The sequence below is a fragment of the Sipha flava genome, unplaced genomic scaffold (genome assembly GCF_003268045.1).
Source record: "Sipha flava isolate LNK unplaced genomic scaffold, YSA_version1 87_pilon_pilon, whole genome shotgun sequence".
Classification (NCBI taxonomy): Eukaryota; Metazoa; Arthropoda; class Insecta; order Hemiptera; family Aphididae; genus Sipha; species Sipha flava.
The window spans coordinates 508,572-530,013 of NW_020273629.1; the positions used below are offsets into that span (position 1 = coordinate 508,572).

At 30.5% G+C, this 21,442-nt stretch overlaps 2 protein-coding genes across 5 annotated transcripts; one reads left to right on the forward strand and one right to left on the reverse strand.

The window, feature by feature from the left end:
- Positions 1–45: 45 nt before the first annotated feature.
- Positions 46–16,491, reverse strand: LOC112693496 (putative glycerol kinase 5). 3 transcript variants are annotated; one of them, XM_025568591.1, is made up of 13 exons: positions 16,007–16,491; positions 9,719–9,855; positions 3,373–3,517; positions 2,483–2,576; positions 2,004–2,173; positions 1,833–1,922; positions 1,438–1,761; positions 1,235–1,358; positions 948–1,052; positions 792–883; positions 559–722; positions 324–466; positions 46–182 (listed from the first exon to the last, which is right to left on the reverse strand). In XM_025568591.1, exons 3-13 carry the CDS (start codon positions 3,466–3,468, stop codon positions 46–48), a joined length of 1,539 nt encoding a protein of 512 aa, XP_025424376.1. In that variant the 5' UTR covers positions 3,469–3,517; positions 9,719–9,855; positions 16,007–16,491. The 3 variants fall into 3 exon arrangements, with proteins under 3 accessions (XP_025424376.1, XP_025424375.1, XP_025424377.1); XM_025568590.1 differs by lacking the exon at positions 9,719–9,855; XM_025568592.1 differs by lacking the exons at positions 46–182; positions 9,719–9,855 and having other exon boundaries at positions 379–466; positions 541–722.
- Positions 16,492–16,711: 220 nt separating this feature from the next.
- LOC112693494 (SRSF protein kinase 2) lies at positions 16,712–20,961 on the forward strand. 2 transcript variants are annotated; one of them, XM_025568589.1, is made up of 4 exons: positions 16,712–17,092; positions 17,181–17,495; positions 18,897–19,576; positions 20,068–20,961. In XM_025568589.1, the coding sequence occupies exons 2-4, from the start codon at positions 17,200–17,202 to the stop codon at positions 20,841–20,843; spliced, it is 1,752 nt and encodes a 583-aa protein (XP_025424374.1). In that variant the 5' UTR covers positions 16,712–17,092; positions 17,181–17,199; the 3' UTR covers positions 20,844–20,961. The 2 variants fall into 2 exon arrangements, with proteins under 2 accessions (XP_025424374.1, XP_025424373.1); XM_025568588.1 differs by having other exon boundaries at positions 16,712–16,984.
- Positions 20,962–21,442: the final 481 nt, after the last annotated feature.

A 21,442-nucleotide genomic window follows, 5' to 3' on the forward strand; every position in this document is an offset into this window, starting at 1 on the left:
ATAATTATATATTATACTGTTGATTCAATACAAAAATATATATTTTTAATACAGACATTTTTGATTATACAACCATCGAATATATTTATATTCATTAATAAAGGAATCATTATTATTTGGAATAAATTTTTGATCACTTTTACTTCTGAAATTTTCCAACTCATTTTTATTTTTCCATACCCCTATAAATAAAATAAAAATCTTTATTGAAGTATAATGAAATTATGTTTTAATTCTAACCAATTTTGTATGTATGTTAAATTAATTAAATTAATTTATAAACAGTGTATTATTTTAGAAAGATGCAACAACAAACTGTATACCTGATGACAAACCAGCCATAAAAGCTGCACCTAAACAAGATACTTCTGTTCGATTATTGTTCTTCATTCTGATAACTGTAGTTGAAGTAACATTGGCAATTGTTTGACAAATATAATCATTTCGAGATACACCACCATCAACCCTATTAACAACAATGTATACAAATTATCTACCACTTGAAGTAATATTAAACATAATTAGAAAAATTCAATTAACTTTTTTTTTAAAGATTACCATAATGTATTTAATACCATTTGTGGCATTTCATTGTGATAATTATCTAGTATTTTTTTAATTCTAAATGCAAAAGATTCTAATATAGACATAGTCAAATCTGATTTGGTAGTAGATGATGTAACACCAATAAAACTATAATCTTTCCTCATTGATTTAGAAGGCTGAAAACAATAATTTATTTATAGTAATTAAAATATTTTTATGTTCTATACTAATGTTGAATAACTAACTTCAAACTCAGGTAATACAAACAATACATTGTTTGTTAAACATGCATTTCCTTGTTTTAACATATTTAATTCTTTTGAATTATTAAAACCACCTGTTAAAAAGAAAATATTATTTGTATATTTATATTTTACATAAATATTAAATACATATCTTACCAATCGATTTTCCAAGTTGAATTAATGATCCACTGTTATAATCAACAGCTTCTAATGAGAAACAAATATCTTCATTAAATGCCCAACCCACCAATGGAAAATAGCCTAGTTTAAAAGATTAATTTTATTAACAAATATTTTAGTTTACTAATTTATTCAAAAAACATGTAAATATCAAGTTTTTATTGATTATTATAATTTTTATTTATTTATTTTTTAGTTTGTAAAACAACAAATTTTATAAATATTAATGTTTAATAATAATAATATTATATATTGTATCTGACCTAAACATACTTCCGGTGACGCACCACAATTAATATCAAGAAACATTCCTGTTCCCATAGTTACTTTGGCTGTGTATTTCGAAAAAGAACCAGTTCCATATAGAGAAGCTGATTGGTCAGCAACCTAAACAATAACAAAATATAATAATTTCTGATGGATATAATAAAATAGTAGATTTATACAAATAATTTAGGAAACTCACTGAACATGCAATTGTAATATTTGAGATTTTGCAAGTTACATTGTTCTCAACAAGAAAGGTAGATAAATTTGAATTGCAAACACTTGGAAGTATAGTACATGTAATCCCAAAATATTGAAACATAAAATTAGGCATCCAAGACATAGTGAATAAATTGAATAAACCTGTAGCACTAGCGCATGAAATATCAGTTATATGCATTTTACGGTTGCTAGCTTGATACAATAACCAAGTGTCTAAAGTACCAAATTGTACATTATCATTTTTCATATCTTGTCTGAATTTTCGATTATTTTGCAACAGCCATAAGAGTTTAGGTAAAATCTATAATAAAGATTGATTATTATAAGTAAAAGTATATATTACAAATAAAATACGAAAATAATTCTTAATACTTGAACATTTGAAAAGGTGAAGGACTTAGCAATTTTAAATTGTTTCTTAGCAAATATTAAGTACAATATTTTTGAAATATATTTTACTACCTAAAAGGAAAAAAATTCCCAAATAAATTATTATTTACTATCACGCATTTGACATAATATGTATCATATTATGATACTTACTTTAAAAGTTAATGATTTGTTTAATTGTTTTACAATTATATTTGAACGTGCATCACCCCACGTGATAAAATTATGATAAGGTTCACCAGTTGTTTTGTTCCAAGTAATAAATGTGTTACGTTGTGTTGATAAACCTATACTTTTTATGTTATTGGATTTGAGATCAGCATCTATATTTAAATCAAATTTTAGATTTATTAAAATAAAACATAAAAACTAAAAGTTTGGCATTCATTAACAAATTAACAGTCAATTAGAATAATCTATACATATTTTTCAGAGTATTGAGCATTGAAACATAAAATTCAACTTTGAATAATATGAAAATTTTACTACTTAGGTTAATTTTTCAAATACTGGTCAGAAATGTAATTTTGATTTTGATGATCAGTGTAACATTATGTATATGGTTTAATAGATATTTCTAATTTTGGTTCATTTTTCATTTATTTATGAGGACATTATTATTACTATTAAACCTTTTAATGCATTTTGTAAAACTTGTTTCACACCACTTTGAAGTTCATTTGGATTGATTTCTTCCCATCCTTGAAAAGGTTTTAATATATTAACCTATAACAAAATGTTAATAAATGTTATTATATAATAATATATAAATATTAATATATGTCTTCTGAAAACTTAATTTATGTATTTACTACTAATACATAGAACTTAAATTACCTTAATTTTACGATTAACTGAGTTTTTTACTACTTAAGTTTAAAATTTAATTTCAAGTAGAAAATTATTTTTCAAACATTACAATGAGGGGGGGGGGTAGGATAATTTTTATTCTTGAACAACCTTGCAGAATGGCCACTGGTACTTAACCTAGGTTAGAGTTTGTATTGGCTATTAGGGTCTATGTACATACAATACATTAACTTATTTAAGGACAACGGTTGTATCATAGACATTGGCTCTTTTATATATAAGTACATTTTGAGACAAGCAAAATAAATAAGACTTTCTGCTTAACTGTTTAATATATAACAAGGCATTAATTGTAAGTGAGTATATTTATATTATTAATTTTAAATTTTTATATAAATCGATTGACAGAAAACCCAAAATAAATTAACAAATTAAAAAATGATGCATAAATAATACAGTGCTTAATATTTTTAAGTTATGTAGAGAGACAGTAAAATATTGTCTTCCATATGAAACTGTTGAAAATAATTCTGTTACTGCAATAATGTGTCTTTTAATGATTTTCATCTATAACCTACTACCTATAGCAGTAATGATAGTATATTCAATTTTGAAATATTTTCTTTGTGTAACTATCTATGAATATTGACGTATATTTATTATATTCTAATTTAAACACTTAAATTAACATAAATCTTATTTAAAAACATACTTTCTGTATGGAAGATCCCATGACATGAAAGTCTGATGAAAAAATTTGGCATTTCAAATTAGAAGTACCTATGTCAATAGCAGCAACATAATCCATGATGCTGATAGCTGCAGTGATCAAACAATCTTGTAACTTATAGAGGTACCTATAATATGAAAATATTATTTACAACAGTTAAAATCTTAAGTTAAACTACATAAATTACAAATAATCATAAATAACTCCTAATATCATATGAAAACTAAATTATATATTTTCTATTGTATATATATATTATAAATAATGAGTAATAATAATAATTACTTACAGTAGCGTATTTTCGTGAGGGGGGGGGTCCTCAAGTTTCGATCTCCCAAGAAAAAATGGTTACGGTTTAGCAATGTTATCAATAAATAAAAACTTAAAAAATTATTGATGAATTGACAAAAAAAAAAGATATTTATCTTTTTTATTATAAACAACTTTTAATTTTAATTTATATTAATAATAAAATATTATAATTATTAATTTATAGCTAACGTGTATTTTTTATAATATTATAAAATCATTAATGTTTTTGAAACATTTTAATCCCCCCCTCCATCATTTTTTTTTTTAAAAATACACTACTGATTACTTATATTTTGTAACTATTGTATTATTTAATATTTTCGACAATAATGTCATTTGTTAACCATTTGGTACTTAATTAAAATCATATAGAACTCTGGACAAACGATAATAACTACTACTATTACAAATCTATTTCAAATAAAATGATAGATTCTTAGGAAAAAGCTATAAATTAATCAATCTATACAATTAAATATCTAACTAAATTATTGTTAACGTGATAAACATTAATACATTTAATAAAGATAACCTATTTTTTTTGATTTGATTTTACATAACGAATTTGTTTAAAAAAATGTATAGTATATGTTTAAATAGACGCACCAATAAATTATGTTATTTTAGCTATAACATAAAAATAATAATAATTAGCAGCATTTTTATAAATAATATTATGTGTATGAGAAGTATTCCTACCAAGGCCATGGTCAATAAGATTTTTTTTCGATGAAGGGCGAGGATTTTAATATAAATATGTTTTTTTTTGACTAGAAAATTATAAAATTTCAAATTTAATAGGCATTTAAAATCATACGATTTTTTTTAAGAAGATATTTCGAGGAGAGGGGGGCACCTGAACCCTTAAACTCGCACTAGTTACGACCTTGATCTCTACTCTAGCATTTCACCATATTTTATTTGTAAACGTCACTCATAAAGACCAATTACCAAACAAAAGTTATTTCTATAAAAAATAAATAAATAGTTACTTTTTATTATTAAATTGCATCTTAGCACCATATCCATAACATGACGCCTCATTCAGTTATTATATTATTATAATGTGCATTTATTAATACTTTAATACCTACCTGACTAATATATTTTTACCAATGAAAACTGTTTTTATAAATACAAATTTTGTTGGACTAATAATATTTATTGAATAGAAAAACTATCTAGCTATTATTTCAGTTATAATCTGATATAAATTATACAATGCATATTCAGGACAAAAAATATTTTATATTAAAAAATTAAATCATAAAATAAATCATCTTATTATCGTTTGGAAATCCAATTCATATGCTATATTATTATAACTTGAGGATAATGTTTTTTTTAAATTGCAAATAGCAAATTGCAAATTGCAAGCAAGAGGGCAAAATTGGCTCCTTAAGGTTTTTGACCGAAAACCTAGATTAATACTAATTATTACTAATAAAAAGTATTTTGTTAATATTTTATAATTTAACTTTGATACATATGATTTATGTCAATTATAGTTTATAAATAAATGTAACACTATTGAATCATGACATTATAGTGTAATAGTTTAATAGTTACTCACTAAGATTTTACAAAATACTATGTACTAGTACTATGGTTATTAAATAGATAGTTACACCAATAAGCATATAATTTGAAAATATATAATGATTTGTGACAGAAAAACCTAAGCTTCTGGGCAATAAGTCCTTTGCAATTTCTGATTAGTTTTTTGGTACGCGAGTGAACTCAAACAATGTGTTAAAGCACTAAGTACAAAGTTTCAGATTGACGACAATGCTATGTTTTTACGACGTGTTTCATCTAATAATTATATCGATTTTTTTCCCTCATCAATCATGATCAAAAATCAATCGATGAACGATATCACCAGTTCTCTGTGCCAATTAAGTCGTTAATTACTAATAAATAAATTTTATTAAAGTCAGTGGCGGTTCTAGCGTACGGGCAGGGTGGGCAGCTGCCTGTACCAAAATTTTTACGTTCACCTTAAAAGGTTCACTGTGATGTTTAAATAAGTAAAGAATTAAGGAATTCAAATATATATTTGTTTTAATTATTTACACTTTCATAAATAAAAAAGTGTTTAATAGGTTAATTAGTGTTTAATTGGGAAATCTTTATTTTTGAAAGCTTCAACATTGTCTGATGTACATCAACAAATAAGTAATTATGGCGAAGCTTTCACTAACTTGAGAAAAGTAGTTGAATTATCTATGGTAATTCCTGTATCCTCAACTAGTGCTGAACGAAGTTTTTCTACTATGCGGCGTATTAAGACTTACTTGAGAGTTACAATGCAAAATCCTAGGTTGAGTAACCTTGCTTTATTATCTATAGATAAAAAGAATTCGGAAAAATTGTTAAAACACCCAACTCCTGCTCTTGATATGTTTGCAAAAATAAAACATAGAAGATTACAATTTCAGATATAGTAAAAATATAGTTTATATTATACTTTATCATTATAATATGTTAAATTATTTTTTATATACCTAAAGAAAAAAGAAAATATATATATAATTTGAATTAATATTTTTATTTTTTATGTGTGTTAACTGTTTAGGAAAAAACTGTAGCTTAGGAAAATTTAGGATTTAAATTTAGCTTACAGCTTACTTATAAATATACATAAGGATGTTATACATTTTTTATCGGATAATAGCAACATATGGTTTCTCTGTGAAAACAAAAGATATTTATTACTTATTATTTACAAAATTACAATTTACAAATTTACCTATGAAAACAAAATAAACAACAATTTATGTTACTTACACGCGTACAATACGCGCCTACGTGAAACGGGACGTAACTTGAAACATAAAATATATTGTTTGTCCGTACGAAAATCTAGTCCTAGAACCGCCCCTGATTAAAGTTATACCGAATTGTATGAAAATGTTTGGAATTTCTAATAATTTAACTCTACTCAAAAAATGTATTACAAAGCGACTGCTCTACATGAACACATCAATTAGGTTTTAAGATTCTAGCATGATTCTTGCATGTTGTTCAGATGGCTGCCGCAAAAATACTAAAAAGAAGTTGAAAAATTTAAAAAAAAAAGTAAAGTTTGAGTGATTTCAATGATAGTTTTTTCTTATATTTGGTCATACCAAGGATGATAATTTAAACATGTATTTAAATACAGTAGAACCCGTTTAAAACGTTCTCGCTTAAGATGATTTCCGCCTAATACGCTGGACGCTAACCTGGATACGACACTTTTATTGTTAATTTATGTTAATGAAAAAATATAAAATGTAAGAAATAACTCAAAAATTATAAATAACGAAAATAGCAGAGTTTTCTAGAATTAGAGTAATTTCCAAATAATTACTGATAAAATGTCACTAGCTGATTAAACTTCTATAAAGGAGAAAATAAGGAAGAGGAAGAGGATAACGCCGGTAATAAACGCATTTGAATATATTAATGAGCTAAGAAGATTAATTACATTTTTTGACTACATTTATGAAACGTTGCGTAATAAAATTGAGAACTTCCTCTATTCTAAAAACAAAAAAATTTGAAACAAACAAAAATCTATGATTTTTTGAAGTAGGACAAAAGTAAGTAAATAGGTTTATTTCAAAATGCACACTTATATTGTTTTTTTTATCACAATTTAAATTTTTCCTACGTAATACGATTTCCCGTTTAATAAATTATTTTTAACTGATCCCTAGAAAAGTGTCTTACAACGGATTCCACTATATATTAATATAACAAAAAATATCCGAGTTTAGCATAAGAAACATAATATATACATATAAATATATACGTATAAAAGTAAACAGAAACAAAGATGTATCTTTACTCTTATGATTGTTAAAATAATTAAGGATTATAATACTAGAGCAAATACTATTGTTTTTTTTTAAATTTTCTTGACACAATATTATTATTTATATTAATATAATATATTATATTAACCGAGTTATATTTCAAATGGTTCTTTAAGGAAATAATAATTTTTACCTTGAGAGGGTATTGTGCTTCAACATTTTATAAAGGTTATTCCTGATTAATTTGTATAATGTATGTAAATAATTCTTCACAATCATTATAATATCAAATAAGTAATAAAAATAAAAATATTTTTTAAAGAAAAAATAACTAAAAACGAAAAACCTTTTTTGTTGTTGTGCCGGTAAGGGTCTCATACTTTCGTGAAACCATATTAATTTTCAGATGAAAAAATTAAGTTTCTGAAAAACGTCACTTTTAATTCAAATTTTACAGAGCAATACTCTCTGATATTAAACTAAAGCCCATACACTATTCTGGTTCTTATTAAAGGTATTGGAAACATTACAACAAAACGTTAGTGTATCTACGTAACAACACAAAAATGTCATTCATAATTAGTTTTTATTTGTTCAGTACTATTTAAAAATTTTCGCAAGTGTAAATACATAGGCGCACATCAGGGGTCTTAGGGGGCGGCTTAACCCCTCTAAAATCGAAACTTTGTTAGAAATATTATTCGTTGTTTTTATAATCATCTGTTGGTTTTCTTGAAAATCGTAAAATAAGAAATAATAAAAAAATATTTACAATAGCATTACGAGTAGGTAACAATACCAATTAGTTCAGCTACTTGCGAAAGAAGTTTCAGTACAATGAAAAAAATAAAAACTTGGCTAAGGTTCGGCGATCTTTCAATACTATATATTGAAAAAGATATATCGAAAAATATAAAAAGCGATGATATTTTGAATATTTTTGCTGATACAAATAGATATTTGTTATTAAAATAAAATATTAATTATTTTTAAATATATGTTATATAGTATTTTTTTTAATACAATTAAAACATATCTATATTTTTAATAGTAATAGGTTTTACTTGCGCATGAGAAGGGGGGTGTGGGGGCGAAGCCCTTGTGGGTTATTTTACATCGAATTATTATAGCCCCCCCCCCAAAAAAAAAAAAATTCGACCAAATACCCGCCTATGGGTAAATACCGAACTTGAAACGCAAAAAATTAGGCAAATTATAAAGTACAAGTCAATACTAACTTGCATCGGACGTACCTATTCGTTTTTCTTGAACACTGCAGTAGTAATAACTATGAATTCTAAGAAAAATTAGATTTAGTATACTCTTTGCTAACAATAATTCCGTTTTTTCACGCGGTGATCATACCGTAATCCCGAGACGTTGATGTTACGCGAATAATAATATTAATAAAAATTTTAAATTAATTTTTACTTGGAGTAGCCATATATCTAAAGTTGTGCACAATGACGCCAGTGTAGCAATAAGCAATAAGCAAGCCAATAAACAATATTGACGAAATGAAGAAAGCCTAATGTATAATAATAAGATTTATCAGCTATGATATAATAATTTCGATCACTGTATAATACTACTATCAATGTATTACTACTGTCTATAATAATTCGGAGAGAATTATATTTCATTGAAACGTGATTCAACGATTGATGATAATACAGTGCGCGTAGATATGTATTTAATATCTATAAACATTTGGGGTGAGCATATAAATTATTATGTTACGTTATGGATTAAAGCGAGTCTCACACGATCAATATTACTGTCAATAAAAATATTGACAGTATTTCGATATCCAATTTTTTCATCAGTCATCAGTATTGTTTTTTCATACTGACAGTACATCAGTACTTACCTCACACGATCAATAATACTGTCGGTATCTAAAATACTGCCAGTATTACTGATCGAGTGAGGCCTGCTTTAGGTCTAAAAGCTTAATCGGTCTATAATGACGTGGATTTTGGGGTTTCCTGCTTTTATCACTTCCGAGAATAATTCATGTTGCTCTGAAAACATAATTTTAGAAATCAACCTTAATTCCCCCCGACTCAGGAATCTAAATATGTGAAACAAGGCACTTATATACGAATCAAGATAGATATCTGAATTCATGTCACTAGAGTTGCAGATATAACTAAAATTACTGATCTGCAAGATGTATATTACAGTATTTTAAGTAAAAAAAAACTATTTACTCGTTTCTAACACATTATAATTTCACTGTATTTCACTGTATATTTTCACCATATTTTCAGCCACAACGGAATAATGATAATATCTGGCATGGAATCCGAAGTTTTTCAAACAGCCACCGTGATCATTTTTATTATTTCTGTGATGGCAATTTAAAAATTTAAATTAGTAAAACAGCTTTATATTACGGATTAAAGGCGCCAATAGTGGGGGAGGGATGTTTAGACCATCCAAATTTTATGTCCACCGCCCCTTCATATAATATATGATATTATTAAGGCAGAGGACTTATAGCATTTGCATATTTTTTTAGCACAGTCACAAAAATAGCAGAGTACGAAACAAATACGTTTCATGTTTTCACAAAGCTAGTTTTGAAATTTTATTTTGCATATAAATGCATATTTTGAGTTTTTTTTAGTTTTAGGGCATATTTCTTCCATTTTATACTTTTAGGTGCATATTTTAAATAATTTATCATTTCATCAATATATTTTTCGTTAACGTTTTTATTTATTTTTTTACACAACCAAAATAATGTCTAACCAACATCTAAAACTAATAACACTGCCACAAAACCTATCAATAAACCGATATCGCCGTTAATTCTCGTCAAAACTAAAATATCACAGTCCAGCAACAAGTCACCTGATGACAATTCCGATAATGAAAATATATGGCAAACAGTACAAACAGTAGATTCAAACAAACGAATCAGATCACCGCTTACAAAATCTCCTCCGCCTAAAAAATCGGATTCGAACATATTCATCTCAAAAAACCGTTATGCACCGATCTCTCCCATCACCGAAAACGAACCAATGGATAGTACCAATGAACAGCTTACCGATAATACTGCTGAAAATAACACTAATAAAATTAATCTACTCCCTCCAATGTTCATTCAAGCTCAGCTTAACTACAACACATTCTGTCTCAAATTACAAGAAATTACCGACTCCAGTAGTTTTGCATGCTAAACTACGACCAAAGGTCTCAAATTGCAAACCTTCAGTCCTGATTCTTACAGATCTGTTGTTAAATTTCTAAAAAATGAAAATGTTTCCTTCCATTCTTACCAGTCAAAAGAAAATAAGCCATTCAGAGTCGTATTCAGGAACTTACATCCTTCAACTGGTAAAGACCACATAACCAAAGAACTATCTGAACTAGGTTTTCAGGTCAAAAACATTACAAATGTTTTTCAAAAATCAACTAAAACCCCATTGCCTCTTTTTTTTCATCGACCTCGCACAGTCTCAGTCCAATCAAGAAATTTTTAAACTTAACTCTTTCTGATACTCCAATGTTAAAGTGGAAGCTCCCCACACAAATAAGGAAATCCCCCAATGCCAACGTGGTCAGTCATACGGTCACACCCGAAGCTACTGTAACCATACCCCAAGATGCGTTCGATGTGGAGATACCCACGACACCTCAGAGTGCCAAAAATCCCGAAATAAACCTCCCAAATGTGCTCTTTGCGGAGGCCCTCACCCAGCCAACTACAGGGGTTGTCAGTCCCATAAGGATATCCTAAAATAAAGAAAACTACAGTTAAATTCAAACTCTAAAATTAACCACGTTCAAACTGACATTACCAATTCAAATTCTAACGATAAATTCACATAATCTTATCATTTTCCACCCCTTCCCAACTCAAGTTCTTCACAACCTCGCGCACCAACTCACCCGCCCAAGTAGGTGAACTCTGAACAGCCATCGGAGAATAAACTCTCTGACCACCTTTCCTCATTCATTAATGACCTTAAGTCACTAATCAACCCACTAATCTCTCTTTTTACGACTGTCATCGAAAAACTCATACTCAATGATGGCCGCCGATAACAATTTAACTCAACCACTAACAATTCTATTGTGGAACGCCAACGGAATACTCAAGAACATTAACGAACTTCAAATTACCTTAATTGAAAAAACAATCGATATCGCCATGATATCAGAAACCCATCTCACCCATAACAACTTCCTTAATATCCATGGCTACGAAACACTCAGAGCTGATCACCCGGACGGTACCTCACATGGAGGAACTGCTCTACTTATCTCCAACAGAATACCTCATTCTCTCTTCCCCTCTCATTCTTCAAATAAACTTCAAATCATTGCCTCCTCCATAGTTCTCAATTCAATTCCAATCTCATTTGCTTCTGCTTACTTTCCTCCAGGTTGCCTATTTCTCGATAACGAATTCTCAATATTCCTACTCTCCCTCGATCATACTTTCATTATAGGAGCCGACTTCAACGCCAAACACCTTAAATGGGGCTCCAGATATACTAACCCAAAGGGCCGTTCCCTTCTCAGAGTCATATCTTCCTCACACGCCAAAACACTCTCCCCGGATTCTCCGACATACTGGCCTACACATGTAAACAGACACCCGGCCATTCTTGACTTCTTTATTACAAACTTGCCAAACCATTTAAAAAGTCAAATAACCAACTAAGACGATCTAGCTTCAGACCACACTCCAGTCTTATTGCAAATTAATACTCAAGCCCCGAGCAAGTTTACCTCAAATCATGTAAATTGGCCCAAATTCCGCAAGATCCTTTCTAATAACTCGCATCTCAACATCAAATTAAAAACCAAAGAAGATATCGACCTAGCAATAAATACTCTTACCAACAACATTCTTCTTGCAAAAAATAATTCACTATCGCCTACTTTAATTACGAAAAATTCCAATTATATTACTCTCGAAATAGGTCAACTCATTGCCGAAAAACGTCGCGCCCGTAAAAGATGGCAGCTCTCCCACGACCCAGATGATCGGCATATATACAACTCACTTTCAAACAAATTAAAAAAAACTTCTTAAGAAACACAAAAATGATGTTTACGAAACTCACTTATCTTCACTATCGCCAAATAATGGCTCCTTATGGAAAAAAACAAAATCCCTACTCAAACACAGAACAATATTGCCTCCGCTTCAACATCAAAACTCCAACCTCGCAGTTTCTGCTCAAGAAAAGGCCGAACTCATGGCTTTACATTTCGCCAGTGTATTCAAACCGCACTCGATCCTTCCGGATACTTCTCATCTAGACAAAGTGAACGAATTTATATCTTCATCACTACCTATGGCCTTACCTGCCAAACACACGACTCCTAATGAGATCTCATCAATTATTAAAACACTTAAGACTAACAAATCACCAGGCCACGATCAAATTAGCAATAAAATTGTCAAAAATATCCCGGCCAAAACAATCATTCTACTCACCCATATTTACAATGCTACACTACGACTATCATACTTCCCTCAAACTTGGAAGTCAGCAATCATTATTCCAATCCTTAAACCCAATAAGCCTCTAGACAAAGCAGACTCATACAGGCCTATCAGACTTTTACCAGTGCTTGGAAAAAATCCTGTAAAAACTACTCCTTAAATGACTATTCTCAATTTCTCACGAAAAAAATGCGTTATCTGAATTCCAATTTGGTTTTCGCCCAAATCACGCTACTTTTCACCAACTACATCGAGTTGTTTATCTAATTGCGACCTTCCTCGAAACGAAGAAATATTGTTCTGCAGTATTCCTCGATGTTGCCAAAGCATTCGACTCGGTCTGGCACACCGGCCTGCAGTACAAAATCAAAAAAAATCTTTCCTGCGCCATACTATTTCATTCTTAAATCCTATATAGAAAATAGGTCCTACAATGTCAAAATCGATTTTACTCTCTCCGGCTCTCACGATATACTTGCCGGCGTCCCGCAAGGAAGTGACATTGCCCCATTCTCGACATCCTATTTACAGCGGACATTCCTTCCTCCGAAAACACTCTCATTGGTACGTATGCTGACGATACTGCCATTCTAGCTTCAGACCATGATCCACTTATCTGCAGTCACCTTCTCCAAAACCATCTAAACAAGCTTTCAAAATGGTGCAACACATGGAAAATTAAAGTAAATGAACTCAAGTCCACACACGTCACTTTTACCCTCAGACCAAAGGACTGTCCTGAAGTTTCTTTCAATAACTCAGTAACCCCCAACCAAGGGAAGCTAATTACCTTGGCCTCCTACTCGACAGGAGACTCACCTGGGGTCCCCATCTCAAAAGCAAAAGAAAACAACTTAACTCCCGCCTACATCTAATCAGACCTCTTCTCAAATCTAATATGAACTTATCCAACCGTCTTCTTTAATACAAAAGTCTCCTACAACCAATATGGTCTTACGGTATAGCTCTCTGGAGCACTGCCAAACCCTCAAACCTCAGGACAATTCAAGCGCTCCAATCCATCTGCCTCCACATAGTCACTAAAGCCCCATGGTACGTCACAAACGCCGCTCTACACGAAGACCTCAATGTCCCATTTATCAACCAGACTGCAGCCAATTTCTATTCAAGACTTCACTTCAAAATGCAAAGCCACCCAAACCAACTTATATCTCAACTTCACTCTAATACACTTCCAGGTAACCCTACCCGACGCCTTAATCGGAAATGGTCCAGAGATCTTCTCAACATCCAAAATTAATTTATTATACATGTAAAGGTAGCTCTACTGTGAGCTTCCCTTTTCACCATCCCATCACCGTCATTCCTCTAACAAATTTACTTATTGTACATATAATAGTATAGATTGTAAATATTTAATAAACGAAAAAAAAATCCAACTTATTATCAATGCAATAATTATTAAATTATTATTATTAATTATTATTATTATAGTCCTTAATTATTAAGGACTTTATAGTCCCCCCCCTCCCAAAATAGGCAATTTGCACCTATGTTACCGGCTGATAATTGGATAATTACGTGATAATTCAAATAGCAAATGTAGTAAATATATTTAGTGATAGTATGATTAAAGACATACACCAAATTAAGATACATATTTTAATAATGATTTATGAGCAAATATGACAGTAATATTATATCCCATTAAGTATTTGTAAATTGTTATACACGCTACTGAGATAGGAAAGAGGAAATATTTACACCAGTAAATCGTAAAAGATATCATATAACCGTAATTTAAAAGCTACATGGGATCAATGGCGGCGCGAAATATTTTACTTCATGAGTCCTGTTAGGATTTTGCCCACCCACCCACCTAAAAAGAAATTTAAGGGTAGCTTGTAAAACGAACTCCCCCACTATTCGTTCTACATGCCACATACCCACTTGATACCCAATGGTCAATATCCACCCACTGACTTGAGTCCAGGGACTCAAAAATCTGCCGTCACGCTGCCACTGCATGGGATATGTGGATTGACCAGTGGCGAAGCACGAGTATTTAAGTTAGGGAGACATTAAAATAATACATTAGAGCTACCTCCCCCCCCATTTATGATAAAAGGGACACGGTCTTTTATTTTTTATTTCATATTCTTTTTTCGTATGAGTAGTTTACTATTCCATCATTCAACATTTCATTAATTAAATCATTAGGCATAGTGGCGAATGACAATAGTACAATATTTTTAATAATTAGATACGAGAATATCACACCAGAAATAAATAAATCGTAAAATAAAAACCAACCAATAATTATGATAAAAAAATTGCGTTGAACGATAACGCATCAACGCGAAAAGCAATGACGATTACGATAGTGTATATTAAAATGAAATAATAATTACAAACGCGAGACATGTCTCATAGCGCAATGATAATCCCCACTCAATAACCTATTTCCCCTGCGCACCGTGCCTTGAAAAACGAGACACTGCAACGCGTCGTATCATAATATTAATTTTTATATCTGTATTTGGATGTTTATAGAATTAACCACTACGCCACAACCGACGACAGTTCGCGTGCACGGTCCGCCACTAATGTATTTTAAGAATACTAATACGGTATAGCACAAAAGTAAAACTATGATAAATACTGAAGTATATATTATATAAAAATAAATAAATTATAATAAAACCAAATTATGTATCCGTATTAAAAGTGGGTAGACATTGTCTCATTGTCTCCTATGATGCTTCGCCACTGGGATTGACACATAATTATTGACAGTACAAAATTACTAGCTCATAATTTCATTTCAGGTAGATATAAATTTTAGTTTTTAACGATTCTTCGACGAGCCTGAACCCTGAGGAACCGTATCAACAAGTCGTCTGGAAGATGTTCTCATTTAAAAGTCGGCCATGCCGTCTGACGGCGATATCGCGATCAGTCGGCAGATGATCGGGGACATGAATAACAATTAACACTATCGCTGCCGTTACGCGACAAAACGGTGGCGGACGCGTCGAATGTGACAAAGAAGCCTGCTACGACGTACTGTGCTTTTTACGGTGAACAATCCTCGGCGTCTTCGTCTGCACTGCAGTCAAGGTTTCTCACCCTCTTACGCGGTGGCTATTCGAATGTAGTACTGTGGATAGGCACCAGTAAGCGAGGCGGTACCGTTCCTACGCGTCGCCGTACCAGGTATAAACGAAAACGACTCGTGGCTGCCGTGCGTCGACGACGAGACGGTTCGAGGCGCGAACGGACATCGTGACTGTACGGCAAGAGGAAACTCGATAAACACCCGACGCGAAAACTCGACAAACGTTTCTGTCCCGGAATTACATCAAAACAATAATAATGGTGTGAATATTGATGATGAAATTAGAAATAATTTAATGACGTGTACGCAACAACTACAGCGTCGAGAACATGGGGAATTTAGAAACAATTATTAATTAATAACGTGCAATTACAATATTGTGGTTCGTCAGTTCCAATGGTATTGCTGGGTTTACGTCACATAGTTTAATCGCGTTCGGCCCGGACAAGCGAATATTCTTACATTATTTATTTTCGGTATTGTAGCGATAAGCCGATATGGCGATATCAAGAGTTCGCGCAGTGCGTGCACCGGACCGGGGCTACCCAGTGTGCTAGTCGGCAGCCGCAATCGCAAGCCCGCTTTATTACAACTTGCTCATTGCGGTCGTCACTAATCCGTTCCATTATCACTCGGCCCGTGTTCACGGCAGCCTGCAACCCTGTGCAATCATCTACGATATATGTTGTAGTACACTATTATGCGCTGTTAATTTTATTTCATTTTTTTCAATTGTATTTCGCGTCTGTGCGATTAACAGCAGCAGCCACCATTATCACGCGACCCGCTGTTCGGCCTTTCTTTTTTTCTTTTTTTTTTTGCTTCAAAACGTAAATATTAAATATCTCCTGTCCGCCGCTCCTAACTAGTCGACTAACGACACGTCTCCATCTGTCAGCAGCCCTCGTCGACAACGACGATCACACGGTAAGTAGTGAAAGTGTGATTGTATGTGTGCGCGCGCGCACCCGCGTTTGTCTGTATTCCAGTGTGCGTGCGTGCATGTGTGTTTGTGTGTATGCCGCTCGTATCCAGGTAAGTCCGTTGTTACTACGACGACGGGCTGTCGGGGACGGTTGTTTTAAATACACGCTTTCTGCGGGGTCGTGCGTTATTGTTTCAGATAGAGAATAGTGGAGGCTATGAACAAAGACACAAACCGTCGGATATTGGCGATACAGGCGAAGAAGAAGCGTCGCAAACTGCCCAAGAAGCCGCATGAGGATCGAAAGAATGCAGTACCCATCGTTTCCAACAAGACGCCAGACAAATCTAACAAGTCCCATGTTAACCCACGAGACAGCGATTCGTCATCTAATGAGTCCGATGAAGGCACTGACGAAATGTACGCGTCGGATGAAGAGGAACAAGAAGAGTCTAGTGATTATTGCAAGGGCGGCTATCATCCTGTACAAATAGGAGACGTATTTCTGAATAGGTAAGATATTCTCTTGATTTTTATACTAAATCTGTAATTGCTTTACATTTTTTAAATTCATCATTGTTTCAGTTAAATCATTTGATTATGTTGAATTTCATATATTTTAAACATATTCTTTGTATGTTTAATTTGGATTTTTCAATTTATATTTTTTTTAAGAATAAGTTAAGCTTAAACATATAGGTCATAACAATATTAAATGAAGCTATATGTTAAGAGTCTATTAACTAATAAAATTCAAATACTTTAATAACAATATAATAATATTGATTAAACGCAGATTAACCATAACTGTTTTATCACAACCAACTAGAAATTATAAACTGTAATAATTATTCAGAGCAATCATAAGTATATTTTTATTTACTTCTTGGCTTACAATAACTTTGGTAATTTGTATTATTAGAAAATAATTTTGTTCCTATTAATGAACTATAAACATTTTGGTGAAGTAAAATCTAAAATGTAGAACTTATTATCCACCCCCTTTTCTGATGACCAACTTAAAAATGTATTATTAATCTATACACATTTCTTGAATACCCTCCAATTTCTCCAAATTTTAGTTATAAACCGTTATTTCACTTGATGTATGAGTTCGGCACCACTGGTATTGAATACTAGAAATCAAATCTATATACCATAACAATGTTTATAATTAGTTTGCTTTGTAATTAAAAAAAAAAATTTTCCTTAAACTATGCATATGATTTTAGAACCATAAATATTTTGGTCGGAAATTTATTATTCTCACTAATGTAAAAATGTAAAAATAAAAAACTTATGAATTTATGTTTAAGTAAGTAAATACAAAAGTATAATGTTTTGAATTCAAGTACTACTTATATTAATCATATTTATAAGTAGGGCTTGGATGATTATGTATTTAATGTACCTGTATTATGTGTGCATTTATGTACTTAAAAATTACTAAATATGCGCATAAAAAAATAAAAACTATGCAGTGTCAAATGTATTTTATTTTTATATTTTATATATTTTTTTAATTTGATCAAACTTGAATTTAATAATATTTGGGTCATTAATTTATCATTTATCTACTTGTTAATTTAAATTTTTTAAAAAAAAAAATTCAAAAATGTGCTGAAATATGCATTTATATTCTTAAAGCTCAAAAATATGTATTCAAAATAACTGTAAAATATGCAAAATAAAAATAGTATTTTTTGATAATGTAAAATATGAAACACATTTTATCCAGATCCATATTTAATTGAATCAATAGGAAAAAATATGCAATAACATAAACATCTGAGTCTTAATTATAGGATATATATTTATTAATCGGTAGTAATTATTCACTTCATATGCATGGTCAAAGGTTAAATATTTTTAAAAATATATTATTTTTACTATTAAAACAATTTTTTTTTTAAGGTATCATGTGTTAAGAAAACTTGGATGGGGTCATTTTTCAACTGTTTGGCTGTGTTGGGATTTTACAGACAAACGCTATGTTGCTCTTAAGGTTGTTAAAAGTGCATCTCATTTTACTGAAACTGCGTTAGATGAAATAAAACTTTTAAAAAGTGTTCGTGATTCTGATACTAGTGATAAAAAGCGAGAAAGAGTAGTCATGTTATTGAATGATTTTAAAATTAGTGGAGTTAATGGTAATCATATTTGCATGGTATTTGAAGTACTGGGTCATAATTTATTAAAGTTGATTATTAAAAGTGATTATTCAGGCATACCAATACAAAATGTAAAATGTATTATTCGGCAAGTGCTTGAGGGCTTAGATTATTTACATACTAAATGTAACATAATTCATACCGACATTAAGCCTGAGAATGTTTTATTATGTGTGGATGAAAAATATATAAAAAATTTAGCTAAAGAAGCAGCTGAGATTCATCAGACTGGACAAAAATTACCTATATCATTTAGCAGTACTGCACCGAAAAGCAATCTCAATAAACCTATTTTGACTAAGAATCAGAAGAAAAAAATGAAAAAGAAAGTCAAAAGACAATCTGAACTCCTCAAAGTTCATATGCAACAATTAGAAGAACTTGAATCAAAGAAAAATAATGAATCTAGTGGTGAAAATAAAGGTATTTATCAAATTTAGATTTTAATACCTATATATTATTATTATAATTGTTTAAAGTATAACAGGTGTTATACTAATGTTATGTATTATAACTAATCTTAGTATGTCATTTAAATTTAAAATTAAACTGTGTTAATTTTTATAATATACAGTAGAACCCGTTTAAGACGATTTCCCGGCTAATACACTCATTCTTACAACTCCCTTGATTTTGACAACATCATTTTGTTTCTGCGTAATACGATTTCCCGCTTAAGACGCTATTTTTAACTGGTTCTTTGGAGAGCGTCTTAAATGGGTTCTACTGTATTATGGTTATCTTAATATAGTTTTACTTTTATTCAGTGGTCTATATCAATATTCATAAAATTACAACTTCAATTATACGAGTAATATATTTTGTAATTTGTTTTAATTTTTTTTTTTTTTACTTTTGACAAAAAATTATTAATATTAATTTTGATATAATATTATTATTAATTTTGTTTTCAGATGATATAAAATCTATAGAGTCAATAGCAGTAGATGCAAATACTAGTGAATCTATATCTAATGGATACAGTAGTGATAGTACTAATCCAAATGTGGTTAACTCCCCTTCATTTGAATCTAATGCTGAAAATGACCAAAATTCAGATGAAACTAATATAATACATCAGAATGGAACTGGAGAATCAAGTAAAAATAATAAACCATTATCTAAAAAACGATCGTTCAGAAGTAAATCCCGTGAAGAATCTTCAGAAGACCCAGCATTTAATGTATGCGATATCAATGTTAAAGTAGCTGATCTTGGTAATGCTTGTTGGATAGATCGTCATTTTACCGAAGACATTCAAACTAGACAGTACCGTTCACTTGAAGTGTTAATTGGTGCTGGATATGGTACATCATCTGATATATGGAGTGTTGCATGTATGGCATTTGAACTGGCAACTGGTGATTATCTGTTTGAACCACACTCAGGTGAAGCTTACTCCAGAGATGAAGATCATATTGCTCATATTATTGAATTGTTGGGTAAGATTCCAAAAAAAGTTATTGATGAAGGAAAACAATCGCCACAATTTTTCAATAAACGTGCAGAATTGCGTAATATAAGTAGTTTGAAACCATGGTTTTTGTTGGATGTACTAAGAGAAAAATACAAATGGCCCGAACCTGAAGCCCAGGCATTCACATGTTTTCTACTCCCAATGTTAGAGTTTGATCAAAATGCCAGAGCCACGGCTGCTCAATGTTTGCAGCATGAATGGTTGAAATGTTGATACAATATCTTTGCTGATAACGTGTATGCATTTGGTAAGATTGGAGATATATTTTTTATTCTGTAATACATATTATATTTTGTTTGTATTTTATAATAAAGTCACAGAAAAATATGGATTTGATATTGTGTAAATAAACATTAATTGTATTTATAAATATATTTAGGTTAATAATAAATATAATAAAATAGTCGTTTCAAATACAATTTATGCTAGATATTTTTAGTTATATTGAATGTTTGAACAATTTATTTGTATTCTAAAAACAGATTTTATAAAGAATTTTTTAAAACAAATGATTCCAATAATTTATTAAACAGTTATGTCATCAATGAATGTAAATTACTGAATATTATGTTTATTATTTTCTTTGATTCATCAAAACATTGCTTTAAATTAATTGGTTAGCATAACTAGGTTTTACAAGGTATTGAAATTTCACTTGTTTTAATGAAGCTTATCACCTATAGCATCATTTTATTTTTTTACAACGAATAATCATTTTGATGTTATTCCAAAATTAATTTATTTTTTACCTTGAACTCCTCAATGGGTTTTTTTTATTTTTGTTCCTATTCACTCCAATTTAGTCAAAATAA

Coding starts and splice junctions, on each gene's coding strand:
- LOC112693496 (XM_025568590.1), bottom strand. CDS start 3,468: ATGGATTATGTTGCTGCTATTGACATAGGTACTTCTAATTTGAAATGC. Junction 2,174..2,482: donor TTTACAAAATGCATTAAAAG/GTTTAATAGTAA, acceptor ATTTAAATATAG/ATGCTGATCTCAAATCCAAT. Junction 1,762..1,832: donor TCACCTTTTCAAATGTTCAA/GTATTAAGAATT, acceptor TCTTTATTATAG/ATTTTACCTAAACTCTTATG.
- LOC112693494 (XM_025568589.1), top strand. CDS start 17,200: ATGAACAAAGACACAAACCGTCGGATATTGGCGATACAGGCGAAGAAG. Junction 17,496..18,896: donor GGAGACGTATTTCTGAATAG/GTAAGATATTCT, acceptor TTTTTTTTTAAG/GTATCATGTGTTAAGAAAAC. Junction 19,577..20,067: donor ATCTAGTGGTGAAAATAAAG/GTATTTATCAAA, acceptor TTTTGTTTTCAG/ATGATATAAAATCTATAGAG.